At 43.6% G+C, this 20,594-nt stretch overlaps 1 protein-coding gene across 1 annotated transcript in view; it reads left to right on the top strand.

The window, feature by feature from the left end:
- LOC308291914 (membrane-associated guanylate kinase, WW and PDZ domain-containing protein 1-like) overlaps nt 1-14,226 on the top strand; it is a gene marked incomplete at its 3' end in the record, with an annotated part of 183,682 nt that extends 169,456 nt beyond the window's left edge. Inside the window, exons 17-25 of the mRNA XM_080734060.1 lie at nt 1,555-1,646; nt 1,787-1,982; nt 3,000-3,147; nt 3,718-3,872; nt 6,482-6,685; nt 9,940-10,021; nt 10,783-10,843; nt 13,163-13,306; nt 14,080-14,226. Coding sequence (XP_080590186.1) covers nt 1,555-1,646; nt 1,787-1,982; nt 3,000-3,147; nt 3,718-3,872; nt 6,482-6,685; nt 9,940-10,021; nt 10,783-10,843; nt 13,163-13,306; nt 14,080-14,226 — 1,229 coding nt within the window. The remainder of the gene's footprint in view (nt 1-1,554; nt 1,647-1,786; nt 1,983-2,999; nt 3,148-3,717; nt 3,873-6,481; nt 6,686-9,939; nt 10,022-10,782; nt 10,844-13,162; nt 13,307-14,079) is intronic.
- Between the last annotated feature and the right edge of the window lie 6,368 nt (nt 14,227-20,594).

Raw genomic sequence — 20,594 nt, 5'->3', positions numbered from 1 at the left:
ATGTGTCTGGCCGTGCCCGGCAGGCGGTGGGAGGTGGAACAGATTGTCACTAAATCGCCCGTGTCCCTCCTCCCCTCCCTCCCACCAGTGGTGTAAAGTAACTAATTACATTTACTTGTAAGTACATTTAGTACTACTGTCTGTACTACACTACATTTCGGATCCAAATATTGTACTTTTACTCCACTACATTTATTTGAAAACCTCAGTTACTTTGCAGATATCTAAGGTATAATATTGCATGTATAACCTTGCATATCGTCTCTGTCGGGGGGAAACCTCATTATGTTCAAAACTGTTACTTTTTAGGATTCAACTTAGACAATATACCGTAGCAAATGTAGCAGATCTACTAGCTTGTAGATCTGCTACTTTTGCAAACACAAAACGTTAAAATATGGAGCTAAGAGGTCACTGCCCGACAGCAACGATGTCCAAAAGGGTTACTTTTAGGAAATGGTGAAAGAAAGAAAGAAAGGCCTCCCCCTGGCCAGCCGGGGCGCCTGATGGAGGGGAATGGAACTGGTTGGAATAACGTGTTCCTTCCACGCGCTACGTCCAACCGGGGAAGCTCCCCCTGTCAGGTGATAAGAAGCGGCCTGCTCACTCCTCATGCATTGAAGGAAGCATGAGCTCAGTTCGGGGCCCTCCCCAGGTTGGCAGAGGGAGAGTAGAGCCCAGGATCACAGCTTAGGCAATTGGCACTGGGTGAAAAAATGGGTTACAAAAATCGTGGGATAAAAATTAAAGAAAAAAAGAAAGAAAGAAAGAAAGAAAGAAAGAACGAACCTGTGAATTATAGTACTACTACAAGGTTTTTGCCTGACAGCAACAGAATGTGTGGTTTGTGGCAATGTTATTTTTGACAGCAAATTTTGATGTAGTTTTAGTCATAGTCTTTTGAATAAAATGTAATTTAGTTTTAGTCATAATTTAGTCACCTGAAAAGTTTTAGTTTTAGTCAAATTTTAGTCGACTAAATATGATGAGATTTTAGTTGACTAAATCTACAGTTGATTTAGTTGACTAAAATGTATTTTGGCAGGCCTTGATGGCATCGTAATGACTAATTTTACACTTGGTTCCATGCTGAAAATAGCCGATCTACAAGCTCACAACGCGTCGCGGTGCGACACGTGAGAGAGACCCCTGAGAGCAACCAAACATAAAATGACTCTCTTCTCCCTAACGTTTTAGTCTAGTTTTTATTTTGTTGACGAAATTGTCCATATATTTAGTCTTAGTTTTAGTCATCACAGCTTAGTTTTTATTTCGTTTTAATTTAGTTTTCGTCAGTGAAAAAAATGCATTCGACAAAAACTTTTCGTCATAGTTTTAGTCGACGAAATCAACACTGGTTTGTGGTTGAGTTGAGAGATGGAGTTGGAATGAGTTGGAAATAACAGACTCCAACCTGCTTCCGGTCTCCTAAAAAGTTATCCGCCCACTTCACGCTGATATGGGAGGTAATGCAGAGACTATAGGTCTATATATATATGCTATACTCCACGGAGGCCCTAACACGTATTGTACATCTCTGTTTCTTCCTTCCAGTGCCTGACTGTCAGGAGCAGGACATCTTTCTATGGCGGAAGGATACAGGCTTTGGCTTCCGCATCCTGGGAGGAAATGAGCCTGGAGAGCCGGTACGTATATCCCTCCTCCACCTCGGAGAGAGAGATGACTACTTCACCTTGTATAACACAGGGGTGCCCAAAATGGAGATCGTGGTCTACCAGTAGATCACAAGACATGCTCCTAAAAATCCTCCTCTCCTTCCTAACAGATCTACATCGGCCACATCGTGAAGTACGGCGCGGCGGACGAGGACGGGCGGCTGCGCTCGGGCGACGAGCTGATCTGCGTGGACGGCACGGCGGTGGTGGGCAAGTCCCACCAGCTGGTGGTGCAGCTGATGCAGCAGGCCGCCAAGCAGGGCCACGTCAACCTCACCGTGAGGCGCAAGACCAGCAACTACACAGGTGAGGAGTTAGACCAGACCAGCAACTACACAGGTAGGAGTTAGACTAGACCAGCAACTACACAGGTGAGGAGTTAGACTAGACCAGCAACTACGCAGGTGAGGAGTTAGACTAGACCAGCAACTACAAAGGTGAGGAGTTAGACTAGACCAGCAACTACAAAGGTGAGGAGTTAGACTAGACCAGCAACTACGGAGGTGAGGAGTTAGGCTTAGACAAGACCAGCAACTACGGAGGTGAGGAGTACAAGCTGGTGGCTGGGTTTTAAGCAGAGGAATAAGCAGCCAGGTCCAAAAATAAGTGACTATCAGTGTTGATTTTGAAGTTTCAGTCATAGTCTTTTGAATGGAATTCCATTTAGTTTTGGTCATATGTCAGCCATCTGAAATGTTACAGTTTTTGTCTAGTTGATTCTGTGAAAAATATGTGAATATTGAATTATATATGATATACTACATTTAATATACCCTTTGTTTAGCCATTGTAATTGTTTTCTTTTCACAGAATCAAAGGTTTGGATGGATTGATTCTAGGCTTAAAATAATTGTTTATGATTTTTGTAAAAGTCTATGGGGAAAATGAATGAGAGATTTTTTTTAGTGGCACCAGTCATACCACGACCACTGCTATGGTCTTCAGTACTATAGGTCACATGAGCACTTTAAAACTATACGCATCGGATATCTGAAAATAGCCGATATGCGAGCTTACTACGGCTCGTATCAGGGGGGCTGAAAAGGTAGAAGCACCGATATAGAGTACAGAGCAGAGGCACTGAGAGCAGATAGCTGCCATCCCTAGCTATAAATAGACCATAAATAGACCATGCTGACACCAAATAATTCATATAGATATATACTATATGTGCAGACAGCATGGCCTACTATGGTTGGCCTAATATTTTAATTATAGGAATCACAAGACAGGAGCTGAAGTCACGGCGACCACACTTTTCCATTAGCAATTTCCAATAGCATCTTTCTAGTTTAACATGTGGTCACCCTGTCCCCTCTCCAGTGTCTAAAGGCGAGGGGGACGTCCCCCCATCCCCGGCCTCGTCCCACCACAGCAGCACACAGGCCCCCAGCCTGACGGAGGGCAAGCGGACCCCACAGGGGTCCCAGAACTCCCTCAACACCGTCAGCTCCGGCAGCGGCTCCACCAGGTACTGTCCTATAGCTTTGGAAGCTATAGCTTGGATGTTATCGGGGAGAATGCCATCGAAAACGGCAGACTTGCAAGCCGTCGCACCGCACTGTGAGTGTGAGCTTGCAGCTCTGCTGTTTTCGATGGCAGTGTGACAAGATAGTGTTAATTTTGACAGCAAATTCTGATTTAGTCTTAGTCTTTTGAATAACACAGTTTTAATCTAAGTCTTAGTCTTGGTCTTCTGAAATTGTTTAGTCTTTAGTTTTTAGTCTTAAAAATTTCTTTTAGTCTTGATGCAGTGTTAATTTTGACAGCTTTAGTCTTAGTCTTTTGAATAACACACCATTAGTCTTAGTCTTCAGAAATAGTCTAGTCTTAGTTTTAGGACTAAATATCAAAAAATAAGCATCAACATGAATCCGACAAGTCTACGAAGGTATCTATGAAATCTATGAACAGGTTTTAATCTGCTGCAAAATGTCCTCGGCCTGAAAAAACGTTAAAGATTACCCCTTGACTGCATCTTGTGCCTGTAGCTATAGAGATGTGTAGAGTTTACCTCACCTCACCTGTTCTCTCCACACAGTGGTATCGGCAGCGGGGGAGGCGGTGGCAGCGGCAGCGCGGTGGTCCCCGCCTCGCTGCAGCCGTACGACGTGGAGATCCAGCGGGGCGAGAACGAGGGCTTCGGCTTCGTCATCGTGTCGTCCGTGTCCAGGCCGGACGCCGGGACCACGTTTGGTGAGTAAAAACATAAACATTGAATTAAAAAACAATTTTCCTAAGTGATTTCATCATGAATAAATAAAAGAAAAATCAAAGAAATTCCATAAATTAGAAAACAAATGTTTAAGAAGTTGTGAAAATAGACAATCTACAAGCTCACAACACGGCACAAAGTGACGCGTTGAGAGCTTGTAGAACGGCTATTGTCACTAGTTTGGGTCTTGAGCCAAAACATTTGGGAACTACTACTCTATTTGATTTGATTTGATTTATTTAGCATACATTTTGAATATTCAACAATTTACTCCATACAAGGGTCGTCAATATGGCCGTACACGTCTGTGGCAGAGACTTGATCTTGTCTGTGGCAAATTTTAGATTTCATGTTTTACACACGATTATAACATTCTTGTTTTGATCATAAGACCCAATTACTGAACGTCAAGTCTCCAGGTGTAATTCAGAATATGCATGAGACTTACTTACAAACATTAGGAGTCCAACTAATACTAGTGGTGCTCAAATGTTTCAAAGGACCCCCTCAACGGGGTCCATTCGGTTCCATTTGTACACTCTCAGAGTTACAGGCCTGTTATGGTCATTCAGGGCTATCTCTTTATGTGTTTCTGGTGATATTATTGGCTGCTCATTTTGTATGCCCGTGGCAAAAATGTAATTTTGACAAAAATGCTAGCATGGCGATGACCCCTGCCATTGACGTGTGTGATCTCCATTTGATTTGACTTGATTTATAGGGTTAGCAAACATTTTAAATATTCATCAATGAAACTCCATCGGATGAATGCGTATGGAATAGTGAAGCAGCAGACCTATTATCGTTGGCCGTCGGGGCGGAAACCTCTTATCTCCGTTCATAAAACTCTACGCCCTACATGATCACACCACAGCGTTGCAGAAAAAAAAGAAAAAGCACCAAAAGTATGAGATCCGCCAGGAGCTTGTTAGTTAGTAGATCTGTGACTTGATGCTTTTGAACTAGAATCCTGAAACGTACAGTTATTTTGGACACATGAGGTTTCTCTCCCCGACGGAGAGGCGATAAGGAGTGTTGAAGCGTCAGATGTATTATGGATGGCACACAGATTGACAGAGTGCTGACGCCTGTTATTCCATTTAGGCCTAGAATTATTTAACGCTTTAAGCTATTGAAAAAATAGCAGATATACATATAGATCTGCTATTTTTGGAACATTTTTTTTTTTTTTGCAAGTCTTTGAATATATCTTTTTAAAAGCGAACATTTGTAACTCTGGGGGGGGGGTCCCTGGAACAACATATTTTGAGATGGGGGTCTGCGGCCAAATACATGTCATTTTGGGGGTCCTTGACATGAAAAGAAAGTTGGAGAACCAATGATTTAGAAGAAGGATTTTGAAGAATCTGACAGATATAATCTATTTATAGTAATAGAATCGCATCAAAATATTCAAAGACTTGCACACATTTTCACGATTTTTCAAAAATAGTAGATCTACGAGCTTGTATATCTGCTATTTTTTCAATAGTTAAAGTGATCCCTGACTAATACGACAAATATGCCTTAATACATTAGAATTGTCCTCTATAACTACAATGTAAAATTAAAAACATCTTCAATATTTTATTTCTTCAAGAAATAGCTAATCTTTCACCCAACAGGAGAAATGCCTGTCGCAAGTTGATGATGTCATAAATGTCATGTGTGATCTAACCCTATGGAATTGATGGCATGCATGTGCAAAAAACACATTTGAAATATTGAGTTGATGCTCATATTAACCATATGAAGTATTAAGTTTGTTTTTATTTGCACATGCATGCCATAAATTCCATAGGGATAGATCACACATGACATTTATGACATCATCAACTTGCGACAGGCATTTCCCCTGTTGAGTGAAAGATTAGCTATTTCTAGAAGAAATAAAATAATTAAGGTGTTTTTAATTTTACATTGTAGTTATAGAGGACAATTATAATGTATTAAGGCATATTTGTCGTATTAGTCAGGGATCACTTTAAAGCATAAAAAATGGTTAAAATAACGATGTGTTTCAGGTCTTAACATGTTATTATGGGATGTTGGTCCATTCATCTGCTGCAGCTGTCAGGCTGTGTACATCGTGTTTTACATGCAGGCTGTGCAGAGGCATTCTGCCCCCCAAACGGGGACACCACGTTGAAAGTGGTTAATAAATGAATGGCTGCGTTAAACAATAAAGCGCTTATGTAAATTATGTCGCGTGTTAGGGAGGATAGATCCCAGTCTGGGAGTTTTGCAACCAATGACCTCATGGCCGTGTTATTTATCCCTTCCTCCAGTGAGGTTGGCCAGAGGTGTTCTGCATGCATGATGATCAGAGGCAGGGTTTTTTTCTGGGATGTCCTGTTGGTTTCTCTTGGGGGAGTAATAATGATCTATAATATGGTGGCCTTTTTTGGATGATCAGCTCTTAATAATCTTTCTCTTATCTTTCCCTTGTTCTCTTTTCTTCCATTTCCTATCAATATCTTTTGCTTCTCCTAAAAAAAATCAATCATAACCAATGGATCCAATCAAATAATCAAATCGCCTTATGACACAAACACACACACACACACACACATACATTTTGACACCAAAGCGGGCAACGCGTGTGTGGCCATGCCCCACAAAATAGGGCGCATCATCGAGGGCAGCCCTGCGGACCGCTGTGGGAAGCTGAAGGTGGGGGACCGCATCCTGGCGGTCAACGGCTGCTCCATCACCAACAAGTCTCACTCTGACATCGTCAACCTCATCAAGGAGGCTGGGAACACCGTGGCCCTGAGGATCATACCCGGAGACGGTAAGAGAGATGACCACGACGCGCCCCTAGACCAGTGGTTCTCAACCTTTTCAGGCTGAGACCCCCAGAATAATCATATTTGAACCCTACAAGCACTAATAGTTGAGGCATTAGATTTTGTATAACACGGTTCTATTGTGAAAATAGCAAATCTACATGCTCACAACGCCTCACGTTGCAAGGCGTTGTGAGCATGTAGATCAGCTATTTTCACAATTTCTGCCTCAATATTTGACAGTTTGGCCAATGTTTAATTTGTCATTTTAGAGGTATTAAAAAGGTCCTTAAATTTTCACTTTAGAAATGTGCAGATACGTCTATACACTTAAACTGTATGTTGGTTTGTTTACTGTTGAGTGAGAAAACAATGTTGCACATTAAGTTAATCATCTGGGGACCTCCCAGATGATCTGGGGGTCCTGACCCACAGGTTGGGAACCACTGCCCTAGACCAGTGTTTCTCAAACTTTCAAAATTTCAAGGTCTCCCCCTTAACTCGGACCCCCCTCCCCATCTGAATGTGCTTTGGGACCAGGGACCCCCAGAAGTGAAGATTTGTGTCATTCGAGCAATGCATTGATATCAAAAAGAAAATGTGCTTTATAATTTGTACTCTTGAATACTTTTTAAAGCATGTAGCCTAGTCCTACTCCAGAACTGCTTTCATCCCGCCAACCCAATTTTGGGCTTTTAGGACCAAAAAGAAAGATTTAGCTTTTTTACATTTTTTGCCACATATTCTTCCTAAGGCATTTCACAGTAGGGTGCCTGCCTGCCTGTTTGCAGCCAGAGCCTGCGGCTAAGGTGTATGTGTGGAAAAAGTTAGGGAACCCCTGAATTCTAGGTTGATATGGAGTTGGAATGTAACTTTAAGTTGGAGAAACTGCGGTATGAAAATAGTTCCTCCTCCGAGACACAGCTTAATTAAGAGGAGAGAAGTATAAGGGGGCAAACAACCCCCCAAGATACACGCATGTACGCACGCACGCACGCAGACACACCCACACACACACACACACACACACACACACACACACACACACACACACACACACACACACACACACACACACACACACACACACACACACACACACACACACACACACAGAGAGAAGTTGTTTTGTTTTGCCTGGCAGCGTATCCTGGCTGTTAGGATTAAATAGTAATGATAGCGTTAGCTGTTCCTTCTTCATTCTCACTTTAACCACTTAAACCCTGCAGCGGCCATGTATTATTGGGGGAAATAAGCTTTCGCAGGAAAATAGACAATCCACAAGCTCACATGCAAACGAGTCGCAGGCTCGCAGCTGCGACTAGGGATGGGGGACGATCTGACACGGTTATTGTGTCAGAAGATTATTATGATTAACAATATCATCGCGATAATGGAAATATGGTTAAAACTTTAAAATACTACCTTTGGTTTAACCACTTGAACCGCCAGCTTCCCTATTCTGGGGGGAACGTTTTCCAAAAATAGCAGATCTACAAGCTCACAACGCATTTCAATGCAACGCGTCCGTCACGGTCATGTCACACCTCATGTCAAGATCCCTGATGGCATCAATATTAAGCCCATATCTGGTAATGCCCCTATATGGACATATTGTTGTCAGTCTCATGATAACCAGGGTGGTTGTCGCGATGCGAGTCACACTTGCAAATTAATTCTTTCCTTGTCCCTTTTATGCACATATATGGAGAACTCTGATGTCATCAATCCCATATTTGGGAATTCCCATATTGTGTCAGTCTCTGTTGTTTCAGCGCGACCTCGCCCTTAGGGCATCTTACTGGTTTATCTATACATTTTAAAAAATCCCTTTAAGTACAGTAGTTGAGTAAATATACTTAGTTACTTTCCAGCACTGGGAAGGCATGCCTTTCATAACGAGGGAAGGGAGAGAGAGAGAGAGAGAGAGAGAGAGAGAGAGAGAGAGACAGACATGAATTAGTCATAGAGAAGCTTGAACAGCCTGAGGGCAGCAGGCATATCATAGAAACCTTGTATGTCCAAAACCCTTCCTTTTGTACAATTAGATTAAAAAGGAAGGACTGTTCGGCTCTTTGAAAATAGCCGATCTACAAGCTCACAACGCGTCGCATAATTTGCGACGCGTTGTGAGCTTGTAGATCTGCTATTTTCACGTCTTTCGCGTGACGCTTTTGCGCCGTTGACGTACGGAACAGGCGTCGTCGTACGAAAAAAACCACATCAGACGTTGAACTGAGGAGATTGCGAGGATTCCCTGCGACAGCGGCGGTATCCAGGCTATATGCGTAGGTGACCGGGGTCACTGGGGAATGATACTCGCTATGCCGCATGCATGCCCGCGGGCGGTGCCGTGCCGTGCCGTGCATGCACGTTTTCATGACGAGAAGGGACAATCACACTGTCTTTTTTTGTGGCGTTTTTTCCCCAAACGTTTGTATTCGTGACTTGTGAGTGCATGCGTGTTTGTGTTGACAGTGTGGCCTATGAATTGTTGCATTGCAATGACGTCATTACAGGCAGTTTACCCTAAAACCACATTAACCCTAGGGTCTCTATTCTGGGCATTACATCGTAAGCGAAAATATCCGATCTACAATGGTATGATATGATGTTACATCCGAGTAGTAGTTAAGATACACAAGTCCTAAGTCTTTAAAGGTCTCTATATATGTTTGTTTCTGTGGATTGTATGTTAATCTGTATATTAATTTATGCCCTTGAAGGGTTCTATGTTGATGCATAGCTCTGTATCTTACGCTTCTGGGGGCTTTGTGATCTCAGATTCTGTCTTGCTGGCTGTGCAGTAGATCACATGACATACCCCTAACATTATATATAATTAAAAATATATAAAAATGTAACTTATTTATAAACTAAACAGAGTCACAAAACCCATCCTTTTTTGCACCTGTCACTTGATTGATTGACATCAAGAAGGGCCTGTCAGCTCTCTTCATGGCTTCTAAAGTAAGCAAACCTCCAATGCAATGCTTTGTTTTTAAGAGTCAGTAGCATGACAAGGAACCCCAAAAACCTACCACTTCCATACAGAACGGGATGAAGACTTTTCCCCCCCACTATTTTCCATTCCAAATGTGTTTGTCTTACAGTACATGTAATGTCGTCGCCGCTATTCCAAAGCCCCTCAGATCATGTTTTTGGGGTGGTAGATCATGTTGAGCTGGTCATTTTAGCTCTCAAGTGAAAAGAAAAGTGTGGACAGCCCTGGTCTAACTGAACCTGTGTTTCTCTCCAGAGTCGTCCAACGCATCGCTGCTGACCAACGCTGAGAAGATCGCCACCATCACCACCACACACACACCTCAGACAGAGACACGGTGGGTGGACACACACACACACACACACACACACACACACACACACACACACACACACACACACACACACACACACACACACACACACACACACCTCAGTCAGAGTCACGGTGGGTGCAACTCATACCATTCAGTATAGACTGTAGAATGTCCATGTCAGAGTATACCAGTAAGACGCCTAAGGGTGAAAAGCGAGGTTGCGCCATCTGTCTTGGCCATATATGGATTCTGTCGTCTAACATCATACATACACTCCCTTTCATGCCCATATATGGATATCCCTTTCATGCTCATATATGGAGATCCCTGCTCTGAGTATCTGACATCACTGTGATGTCACCTGTGATGTCACAGTGATGTGTCAGCCATTTATGCCCATATATGGAGATCTCTGCTCTGAGTATCTGACATCACTGTGATGTCACAGTGATGTCAGGGGAAGCACAGTGTCAGGCGTTATAGACAGAGATACGGTCAAGCTGTGATGGTTCACAGACTAAACTGCGACCTACGGTGGCAATCATACAGCAGTGTTTCTCAAACTTTTCAAATTTCAAGGTCTCCTCATAACTCTGACAGGACAAATGTGTACATTTGTACTGTCAGAGTTACATACTTTTATGGGTCAATTTAGACTCCCCTAAAGGAACCCACAGAGTCCCTGGAATCCACTCTGAGAAGCACTGCTGTAGAATGTCTTTGTTTCAGTATATCATACGGTACTTTCATTGAACTCTGTATATGAATCTCTTTTTTTGTAGGAATAACTCCAAATCCAAAGGGGCTCCTCCACCTCCCCCGTCACAAACCCAAGTCCCACAGGTAAGAATATGTTATGTTATCCCTCCCTTATTCTGACACTTAAAAGGTGCTTTAGGTAATTGTATTTGGTGCATTAACATCAGTGTTAAATAGCTCTATATTTTGATAGTAATCATTGCGATAGACTGTGTTTGTTCGGTAACGGGGGGTCTCCCTGTCTCTCCAGCTCGTTCACATGTCCTGCCATTGCTTTTCCATGGGAATGGAGTGGTGTCTTGCCATTTGCAGGTTTCTGCAAAAATACGTTCCATTCTCCATAACAATTAGAAAGGAAAAACAGGGAAAGATGCCTGTGGAAAAGATGCATTTGCAGGAACATGTCTGGAAAAGAGCAGTAACGCCTAAAGCCCGTATCAGAGTGTACGGTGGAGAGCTATCCACTGCAAATTTGAGGTGGAAAGCTTTCCACCTCAAGTCAGAAAATAAGTGCAGGCCATCATAGTCACGGACTCACGGCCCACGGTGAAGTCCTTTACCCCGTCTAGACCGGTTCAGGTCGACCAATCAGTGAACGGGGTGTAGAGCCTGTCTGTCTGATAGTAAAAACAGAGAGATGTGTTGGGACTCACGGTGTAAAGCTCTCCACCGCGAGGAATTATGTAACGTTGTAGTTTCATGACTCAAAAAGACTCGAAAAGACTACACCGCGGTGTAAAGCCTTCCACCGCCCAGGGGACTATGATGCCGGCTTAAAGATTTGAAACGGCACACCTGTAAACAGAAAACACATTTTCAGGTCAGGCTTCTGCACTCAGAACTGTAGACCCACTCCTAACTCAGACTCGGGGCTGTTAAGTATGACATCATTTTGTAGGCAGAAGAGAATTTCTGCCCCCAGTTTCCGTGAATCTTTTTACTATTTCTACTATTTACACATTTTTCTTCTCTTTGTTGTTGAAAGGAAAGTGTTAGAATTATACTTTAGTCGTTATTTTTGTCTCGGATCTGTTGAAATAGCGAGGGACAGAAAATGCTCTGGGGGCAGAGTTCTCCTCTGCCTACAAAATGATGTCACGGCTTAAAAGCCCTGGTGTCCAAAGTGCGGCCCCCAGCTTCATTCCTAAATTGTACTAGAAACGGCCCGCCAGCACTGTCAAACAGTATTTTATTTATTTATTTCAGATTTGTCAGGATTTCTTGTTCCTTGTTACTCATTCTGAAGGAGTCAAAGAAAGACTATTTTGTAGTAATTTTAACCCTGGTTACATTTGGTAATGTGAGTTATTTGTGTTTTGTTCAGAGCAAACACTTCACGAAAGACCATTGATATTAATTATTGATGATAGTTAAATTAAATAACATATTGTAATTGCGATGCATAGCCTACTGTATATGACTTTTTACAGCCCAACCGAAAGTACATTTTGTCAGGAGATATAGCCGGCCCTTTGGTGTTTTATTATTTTCTAATGTGTCCCCCTTTGAAAAAAGTTTGGACACCCCTGCCCTATAGCGTCACACTGCGTTTCAAGCTTTCAGATCTGCTACTTCCGATGCTTTCATGTGACGCTGTAGGATGATAAGTAGTGGCGTTGATTTACAGGGAAAAATACACACAAAGATAAAGATGGGTTGCCGTGATACCACCTCTTTAAAATATGGATACGAGATAAGAGCTTTCTGCCCTGACAGTAACGGTATTATATGTCATAGCCCGGGGGTGCCCCCAGTAGTGTAGCAGTAGTGCCCTATTAGCTTCAGTGATCTGGATCCGCATCACAAGCTCAAACAGCATGAGATATTGACCATGTGCATCCTTCCTTTCCACACAAACACTTTCCCTCTCCCTCTCTCCATTTCATTATTATTATTATTGCTGCTGTTATATTTTTTTTCTTCAAAGGTGTCTAAATGTACAGTGAATGTACAATATAACTAGCAGTTATGTTTTGCTCTTCGATAAAAGCCAATCTGATCTCAAAATGTAAATTGGCTGTTGATCGGACTATTGAATATTAACCCATATGCTTTAAATATAAAAAATAGCAGATATACAAGCTCACAGCGCGGCACCGAGTGCCGCGCTGCGAGCTTGTAGATCTGCTATTTTTGAAAAATCGTGAAAGTTTGAATTTTGACCCGATTCTATAAGTGTCTTTTGAATCCTTCTAAGATTTTTGGAAAAAACCTAGGTTTCTATGTCAGCAATCTGGCCAGCCATCGTCAAAGAAAAGGTCCTTTTCACTTTTTTTTTTCTTCAAAGGTGTCTAAATGTACAGTGAATGTACAATATAACTACAATTTACTAGCAGGGGAAACAAAAAGGTACTGTAATACATCAAATGAATCTCTGTCTCTCTCTCTCCCTTTCTCTCTCAGGACGGGGACTTCTACTCCGTGGACCTGGAGAGGGACAGCAAAGGTTTCGGCTTCAGCCTGCGGGGGGGCAGAGAGTACAACATGGACCTGTACGTGTTGAGACTGGCTGAGGACGGGGCCGCCGTGCGCAACGGCAAGATGAGGGTACGGAGGAGCTTCTTCTTTTTTTAATAGCAACAATATTAGACGACGATTTTGACCAGTGGTTCTCAACCAGTATTATAGATCTTTAACTCCTGAGATCGTAAAATGAAACCAAATGGACCCGTAAGGGTCCATTTGGTTTCATTTTACACTCTCAGGAGTTACATTATTGTTAACCCATTTAGGACTGCGGCTGATTCTAAAAACACCTTCTAAATCATGACCAAAGTTTTCTGAAAAACTTGAAATATTTATTCAAAATTTACAAAAAGGTTATGCTGCTATATTCTGTACATGGCAACAAGAACCCCAAAAGTGGTCTACACAATTGCAAAATGGATCCACCTGTTTCCGCGAGGATTTACTGTAGCATTATTTTACGGGACCCTTCCGGTTAACAGCAGACATACAAGCTCATGTCGCGTCGCAGTTGCAACCGTTGTGAGCTTGTAGATCACTCTTGGCTGTGGCGCCGGAAGCTGCCTGCACATTCTGCGCAATGCATGATGGGATGTTGGAAAGTTGTGGATAAGAATTGTTATTTTTGATAGGCCTGTTATCAGTCCTTATGGCAACACGTCAATACAGCGTGGAATTGTGGACAAAATCCTATGCAAGTACAGCAAAATATTCAACGTTTTGGGTCTGAGAGGCTAAATGTCATCGAATGTTGGTTTGTGGCTCAAATGCAGAATAAATAATGGGCCTTGATGTGAAAAAGGTTGAAAACCACTGGTTTAGATGATCAGACGATCTGTTTATTTACCCTCCAGGTGGGAGACGAGATCTTGGAGATCAACGGAGAGAGCACAAAGAACATGAAGCACTCGCGCGCCATCGAGCTCATCAAGAACGGCGGGCGAAGGGCGCGGCTCGTCCTGAAGAGGGGCGACGGCTCGGTGCCCGAATATGGTGGGTAACAACGTTTTGTTCTATCAACACCCACTGTGTTAATAGAACAACAATAAGATGTTATGACATCCAACTGTGCTAAATGGAAAATAATCACTACATTAACTGCTTAAACCCTCTCTAGTCAACATGGACCTGAGTAGCCTCTGTATTTGGAATGCTTTCGTGAATAGCTGATACATTTATCTGTTGTCTTTTTTTTGTTTTGCTCTTCGATAAAAGCCAATCTGATCTCAAAATGTAAATTGGCTGTTGATCGGACCATAGAATAATAATAGCCCAAATGTTTTTCAGGTACAGGTTTATTAGTTTATCAGGAGGCATAAACGAGGCACAGAAACAAGCCTGTTTATTGCTGTGTCTTTGAATATTTTAGAAAGCATAAAAGAGGTGACTTGGGTGATATCACCATATGCCGACGATATCTATACTCATACGTTATCGATATAGCCCTAATTAAAATACTTTGTTAGTGTGGTTCTCAACCTTTTCAGGTTTAAAAAAGATAATCATATTTGAACTGGGGACCCCCGCCACCCTGATAAGCACTTGGAACGAGTTGGTTATGTTTTTTTTTACTCGGTTCCAAAGATAGATATTGTGGCGAGGGCGTTGTGGAACGTTTGGCTCTTTGTTGTATTATCTGACAATTTGGACAATGTTTAACCAGTTTTTTATAGTTTGTTGATTATTTTTGCTGCTGTAATGGTCTTTTAAAAATGTTCTATTTTTTTAGGTATCAAAAAGGTCTAATTGTCACTTCACTGTCATCAGGGGACCCCAAAAAAGAAAAATAAATGAAAAAAAGAGTCAGACGTGCAGGTTGAGAACCATTGCTGTATGTTACTGATCAATAGGGATTTGGTTAACTTCTTCTACAGTGCAATGTGTACATAGAATTGAAAGCAAAGATGTTTTAATTGCTGCAAGTATATCTGCTCTCCTGAGAAGTATACTTAGTGTTGGTTGGATCCTCGTAACAACAGTCTGAATATCCTTCTTTTCCAGCTTTATTTTTCTGCTTTATACTTTGAGAGCTCACTTTGCTGAACACCCTTTCCCTGCTCCCTCTGATGATGAAAAATATATTTATACATTATTTTTTCCTTTCACAACAAAAACCCCTCCTGCTCTCCTTGAAGACTCACTGTAAACGGTCTCTTTTGTCTTGTTTTTTTAATTTTTTTATTTTATTTGTTCTTTATTTCATTTTATTTTCTCTATTCTATTCGACTCTTCCTCTCTCTCCCCCTCCCTCCCTCCCTCCCTCTCTCCCTCTCTCCCTCTCTCTTTCCTGTTCTTTCTCATTCTTTCTGACTCGTTCTCACATCTCTTTTCTATCTGTCTATCTCTCGTTCTTTCTCAATCTCTCTCTCTATCTCTCTCTCTCTCTCTCTCTGTCTCTCTCTCTCTCTGTCTCTCTCTCTCTCCCCCCCTCTCCACCTCTCTCTCTCTCTGTGTTGTTCACCGGGCTCTCTCTCCCTCCTCTCCAGCGATGATGGCCCCGCATCATCTCGCTGTTGGTACAATGAGGAATGACAAGATGGGAGAGCCCTGTTTCTACCTAATGGGCCAAAATCAGACCACGGTTTGTAGCCAACAGTCTGTCTGTCCAACGAGCCAGCCAGTCAGTCTGTCCGTCTGTCCACCCATCACCCCTTCCCCTCCCCCGCTCTCCGTTAGGCCTGTCACGGTTGTTGTACACTCGTCCAATCGCAATTATTTGAGATGATAGCAATATCTTGAAAAAATGTCGTACTTTTTCTAGCGGAACAGTGGAAATAGCTGATCTACAAGCTGATCTACAAGCTTACAACGCACGTTGTAAGCTCACGTTACAACACGCGTTAAAGTACAACACGCGTTAAAGGATAAAATTATTAATGTCAGTGATTTCTTTGTACATTTAAGTAATTTTACATCTTTGACATCAATGTTTGATTATGAAGCCCAAAAGGCCAATAGAAATGCATTTTTTATTCAAAATGTTCTGAAGTTCAATGATAAAAAGACAATTAAATAATAATAATAGTACATTTTTTTAATCGTGACAGCCCTATTCTCCCCCTCATGCCAGCCTGCACCTCCACCCACCATGTGTTGTGTTGAATGTGTCCACAGACAGCTTCATGTCAGTCACGTCTCCCCCACCACTTGTATCTGCTTCCATGACTTCTGTCTCCACCCATAATGCACCTCTCCTCTCCGACCCAGCAGGCCAAAGCAGTCGTTAAGTGCGGGGCTACATACTCCAACCGAACATCCCAAAGTCTGCTTCGACTGGGTTAGGGAAATACGTGGAAAAAGACTTGCACTCCACCAGACGTTTTTTGAAGGAAAAACTCAAAACATATGTACTTAGATTTATTTGTACATGCTCAATAAAGTGCTCAAAGTGCTCTTAAGAGTAAAGTGCAGAACTTTAAACTTAAGAGCACTTTGAGCACTTTATTGAGTGGAGTGCAACAGCCAAAATAAGTTCAACAATAAGCATGGAGATGTTCAAACTATTAGCCGAAGAAGTTTGGCTGTAGCGCACCATCTTACTTCAGACTAAAACTTCTGTGAAGTTGGTAGGACGTTTCAAGGCGGTGCGTGATTTATTTAGCTTCGTTTTCTTCATTCTGCCTAAGGCGTTGCTCTGCAGAAAGCAGCCATAGTTTTATGAAGAGACAGTTTTGTAGTCTTAACACGCACAACCTCCAGGGAGGTACCAAACTACCTCTGTAATCCGTCTCTGAGTGACCATGAATAAACAACAGGCTGTTTGCAAGAAATGGCGAAACCCTCTGTTCCTCCGCTTCGAGGGAGAGATACGAGTATACTAAAACGAATTGTTGTTGCTGTGTTGCTAGGCAGATTCATTGACCAGCATTCTATGGATAATAAGGGGTTAACCGAGGACAAATTGCAACAGAAACTCTTTCAACTTTTTTTGTTTCATAAATATGTCGGTAACAACATATCACGGCCCCAAAAAACTATAGGGTTAGTGACAAGTCATCACTTTTCACAGTTTTGTGGGAGCCGTTTTTAGCCCAAGGAATGTTTTCGATTTCTTTCGTGTATAGTAAAGTTAATGGGACCCAAACTTTCAGTAGCATTTTCAATATATTCCACCTCTGGGGTTTCTTAGGACTTTGGATATGTTGTTACCAACATATTTATGAAACAAAATAAATTGAAAGAGTTTCAGTTGCAAATTGTCCTAGGGTAATTCCTATAATACTATGTTGGTTAGATTACTGATGGGCCTTGGTCTGGCTTATATTCAATACTTTCATCCTCTCCAAACATAATTTGGAGAAAACCACCCTAAAAAGTTGTTGTTCGGTTGGACTCTCCATGTAGCCGCCTTTACTGCCATTGACTCATGCCACAGTTTTCATCTCTCACTGGAACCACACGTGCACGCACGTACACACACACACACACACACACACGGCGCCATAAAGCTTTTTATTTATTGTTTTGCTTTGGGGTTTTTTCCCGCTCCTCCCCCAATGCAACAATGCACACCGAGTTGTTCCGCCATTTTGTTCTGAATGGTTTCTCCAATCAGGTGCCTGTTGTTGTGTCACATGGTATACTGGCTGCCCTCAACCCGCTGATGTGTTGCACCTGCTGTTGTTGTCGATGACGTCAACGTGTGTTGTTGTTTTTTTCTTTTTCTTTTGTATTTTACACCCATTGTCACCATGGTCAAAACAATAGAGCCCGACACATTCACATTCCGGGGGTCCGGCCCCCAATTTGGAGGGTCTTCCATGTTTTGTCTGATGATTAAAAAGAAAATATTAATCTTAGATTAAACCACAATTGAGAACATTTAAAGCTGATTTTTTTTTTCTTTCAGTGATTTATATTTTTACATTTTATTCTATTACATCCAGACTGCTAACAATGCTCCATAAAGGTTAAAAATCTAGTGACATCCTCCAAAAACAAATAATCAAATAATAACCGATATATCGACCAAACGGATATATCAGTTGGTTGGGCTCTAGAAAACATAATATGTTGGTATATTATGAAGTGATTTGACACCTCCATGTTATCCAGTGAACAGAGAATACAATGAAATCACTTACGGCTGCATTATTTATATTGCACTATTTTGGTACTGCATTGTTTTTTTGTTTGTTTATGGAAGAGCATGTATATGCATGGGTATATCCATAAAACCCCTGTATTGTCTATCAATACAGTTGCAAGAGTTCACATGGACCCATCTTTGTTGAGTTTTGAACATTATATGAGCATTTGAAAGGTATTGTTACTGTCGGCCAGAAACCTTGTTAGTAAATGTTTTATTTATATTTTTTTTCATAGATGAATGCTCTACTTCGTCATATAAGAGTAACGAAAATAGCCAATATACAAGCTCACAACACGTCGCGATGTGACACGTCGAGAGCTTGTAGATCTGCTATTTCTGCGTCAAGATGGGACACTTGTGTCACATTGCAGTCTTGAACATCTGCTATTTATTTTTTCAGATTCTTGAAAGTTCAAGGTTTCCACCCGACAGAGACGATATACTAAATGAAATAACGCCATTCCACAGCCTCGTTGTGTGTCTTATTATCGTGAATTTATTCATGGTCTGACTCTCTCTCCGTCCTTCCCTTCCCCAAACAGACGGCAGCAATGACGGGCACCCTCCCCCACCCGGGGCACAAGACACTCCGGAAGTAGGGAGACCGCTGCCGCTCAACAGCCAATACCACCACCACCACGTCGCGTCGTCACCGGAGTCCGGCACCAGTTACCCACCAGAACTACTTCACCAACACCAACACCACCACCCACCATCGCGCCACAACCAGGAGGAGGGCACCGCCGTGCGCAGGGACACGTCCATGAGGGACGTCCGCTTCGCCGCCGAGCCGACGGCGGAATACCAGGGCCGTCCGTTCAACGTTCCCCCCCACCCCCAACACCACCACCTGCACCACACATGGAACAACAGCCACACCACCCCCAGACTACAACAACAACAACAACAACAACAACAACAACAGCTACTACAGCAGCCGTCCCTGGACAACACCGCCAATAACAACAACACCAAGAGCCGGGGCCGCAATAAAGTCAAGAAGTCTGAGTCGGAGAGCGGCATCTCCAAGCTGCTGAAGACGCTCAGGAAGGACAGCTCGGGGAAGAAGGCGGCAGCGGCCGCGGCTGCCGCGGAGAAAGAGCGCGGCGAGCGCGGGCGGCAGCTCTCGCTCTCGGCGAGCAGCTCCACGCTGGACCGGCGGTTCGCCCGGGGGGCGGCGACGCGCCGCGGCTCCCTGGACCGCGCGGCGGCGACCAGCGAGAAGCGCAACTCGTCCCCGCCGGACCGGCGGCGCGCCAAGTCCATGGACCGCCGCTCGGCGCACCGGGACCACCGCGAGCCCCGGGACCGTACGCCCGAGCGGGAGGAGGAGGACGACGGCGGGTTCCTCGCCGCCGTCGCCACGCCCGAGCGGAAGTTCTACGAGCGGCGGCAACTCCTGAAGGAGCCGTTTGTGGCGGCCACCATGACGCCCGCCCGGGTCGGCGGCGCGGTTTTGGTCGCCGCCGCACCCGAGCGCATCAACATCAACAACTACAACAACGGCGACGCCTCGTCTCTGTCCTCCAGGGGGCGCTCCGTGTCCGAGCGGCTCCCCCTGAACAACGGCAGCCTGATGTCGTTTCGCGACTCCTCCCCGGATCGGTTGTACGGCGGCAGCAACAGGACCAACGGCGCCACGCCGGAGAGGCGGTACAACCGGAGCGAGCGGGACTCTTCCCCCGACTCCTCCTCCACCAACTCCACCACCGCCTACAGCCGCGAGGAGCTGAGCTACGTAACGGCGGCCGCGGCCACCGCGGCACCCCCTAGGCTCAACAAGGACTACTACGGCATGTTGAAGAACAATGCTCACGCGAACAACGGTGCCGCCAACGCCACATTCAACAACAACAACGCCGCCGTCGCCGCCCCGCTTAACAACAACGCGGCCGTGGGCCGCAGCCCGCCTAACCCCCCGCAACTCCTCGTCCCCGAGCCCAAGAGACGCCCGTACAAAGAGAGCACCAAGGACCTCAGCATCTGAAGAGCCAAGTGGACCTCAAACCCCCTTTTTTACCCACTTTAAAAAGGACAACTTAGTTTGTTTTTTACAGCAAGGGTTCATATTTTAGATTGTAATTAGAGAAAAGAAAAGATGAGTGTTAAAATGTTTTCATTTACTGCTTTCTCTCATTTTAGCCATTTTAATGATTTTTATTTAAGTGTGTGGGGGCATGCGTACAAGTGGCTAAATATGTATTTTTAGACACAATAAGCCAGCGATTTCTTTTATTCTATTTACAGTAACACTACTAGTCACATCTGCCCATGAAA

Source organism: Nannobrachium achirus, assembly GCF_963921795.1.
Source record: "Nannobrachium achirus genome assembly, chromosome: 9".
NCBI lineage: Eukaryota > Metazoa > Chordata > Actinopteri > Myctophiformes > Myctophidae > Nannobrachium > Nannobrachium achirus.
The sequence above is the reverse complement of the archived record's forward strand: the minus strand, read 5'-3'. Positions and strand labels throughout refer to the sequence as shown.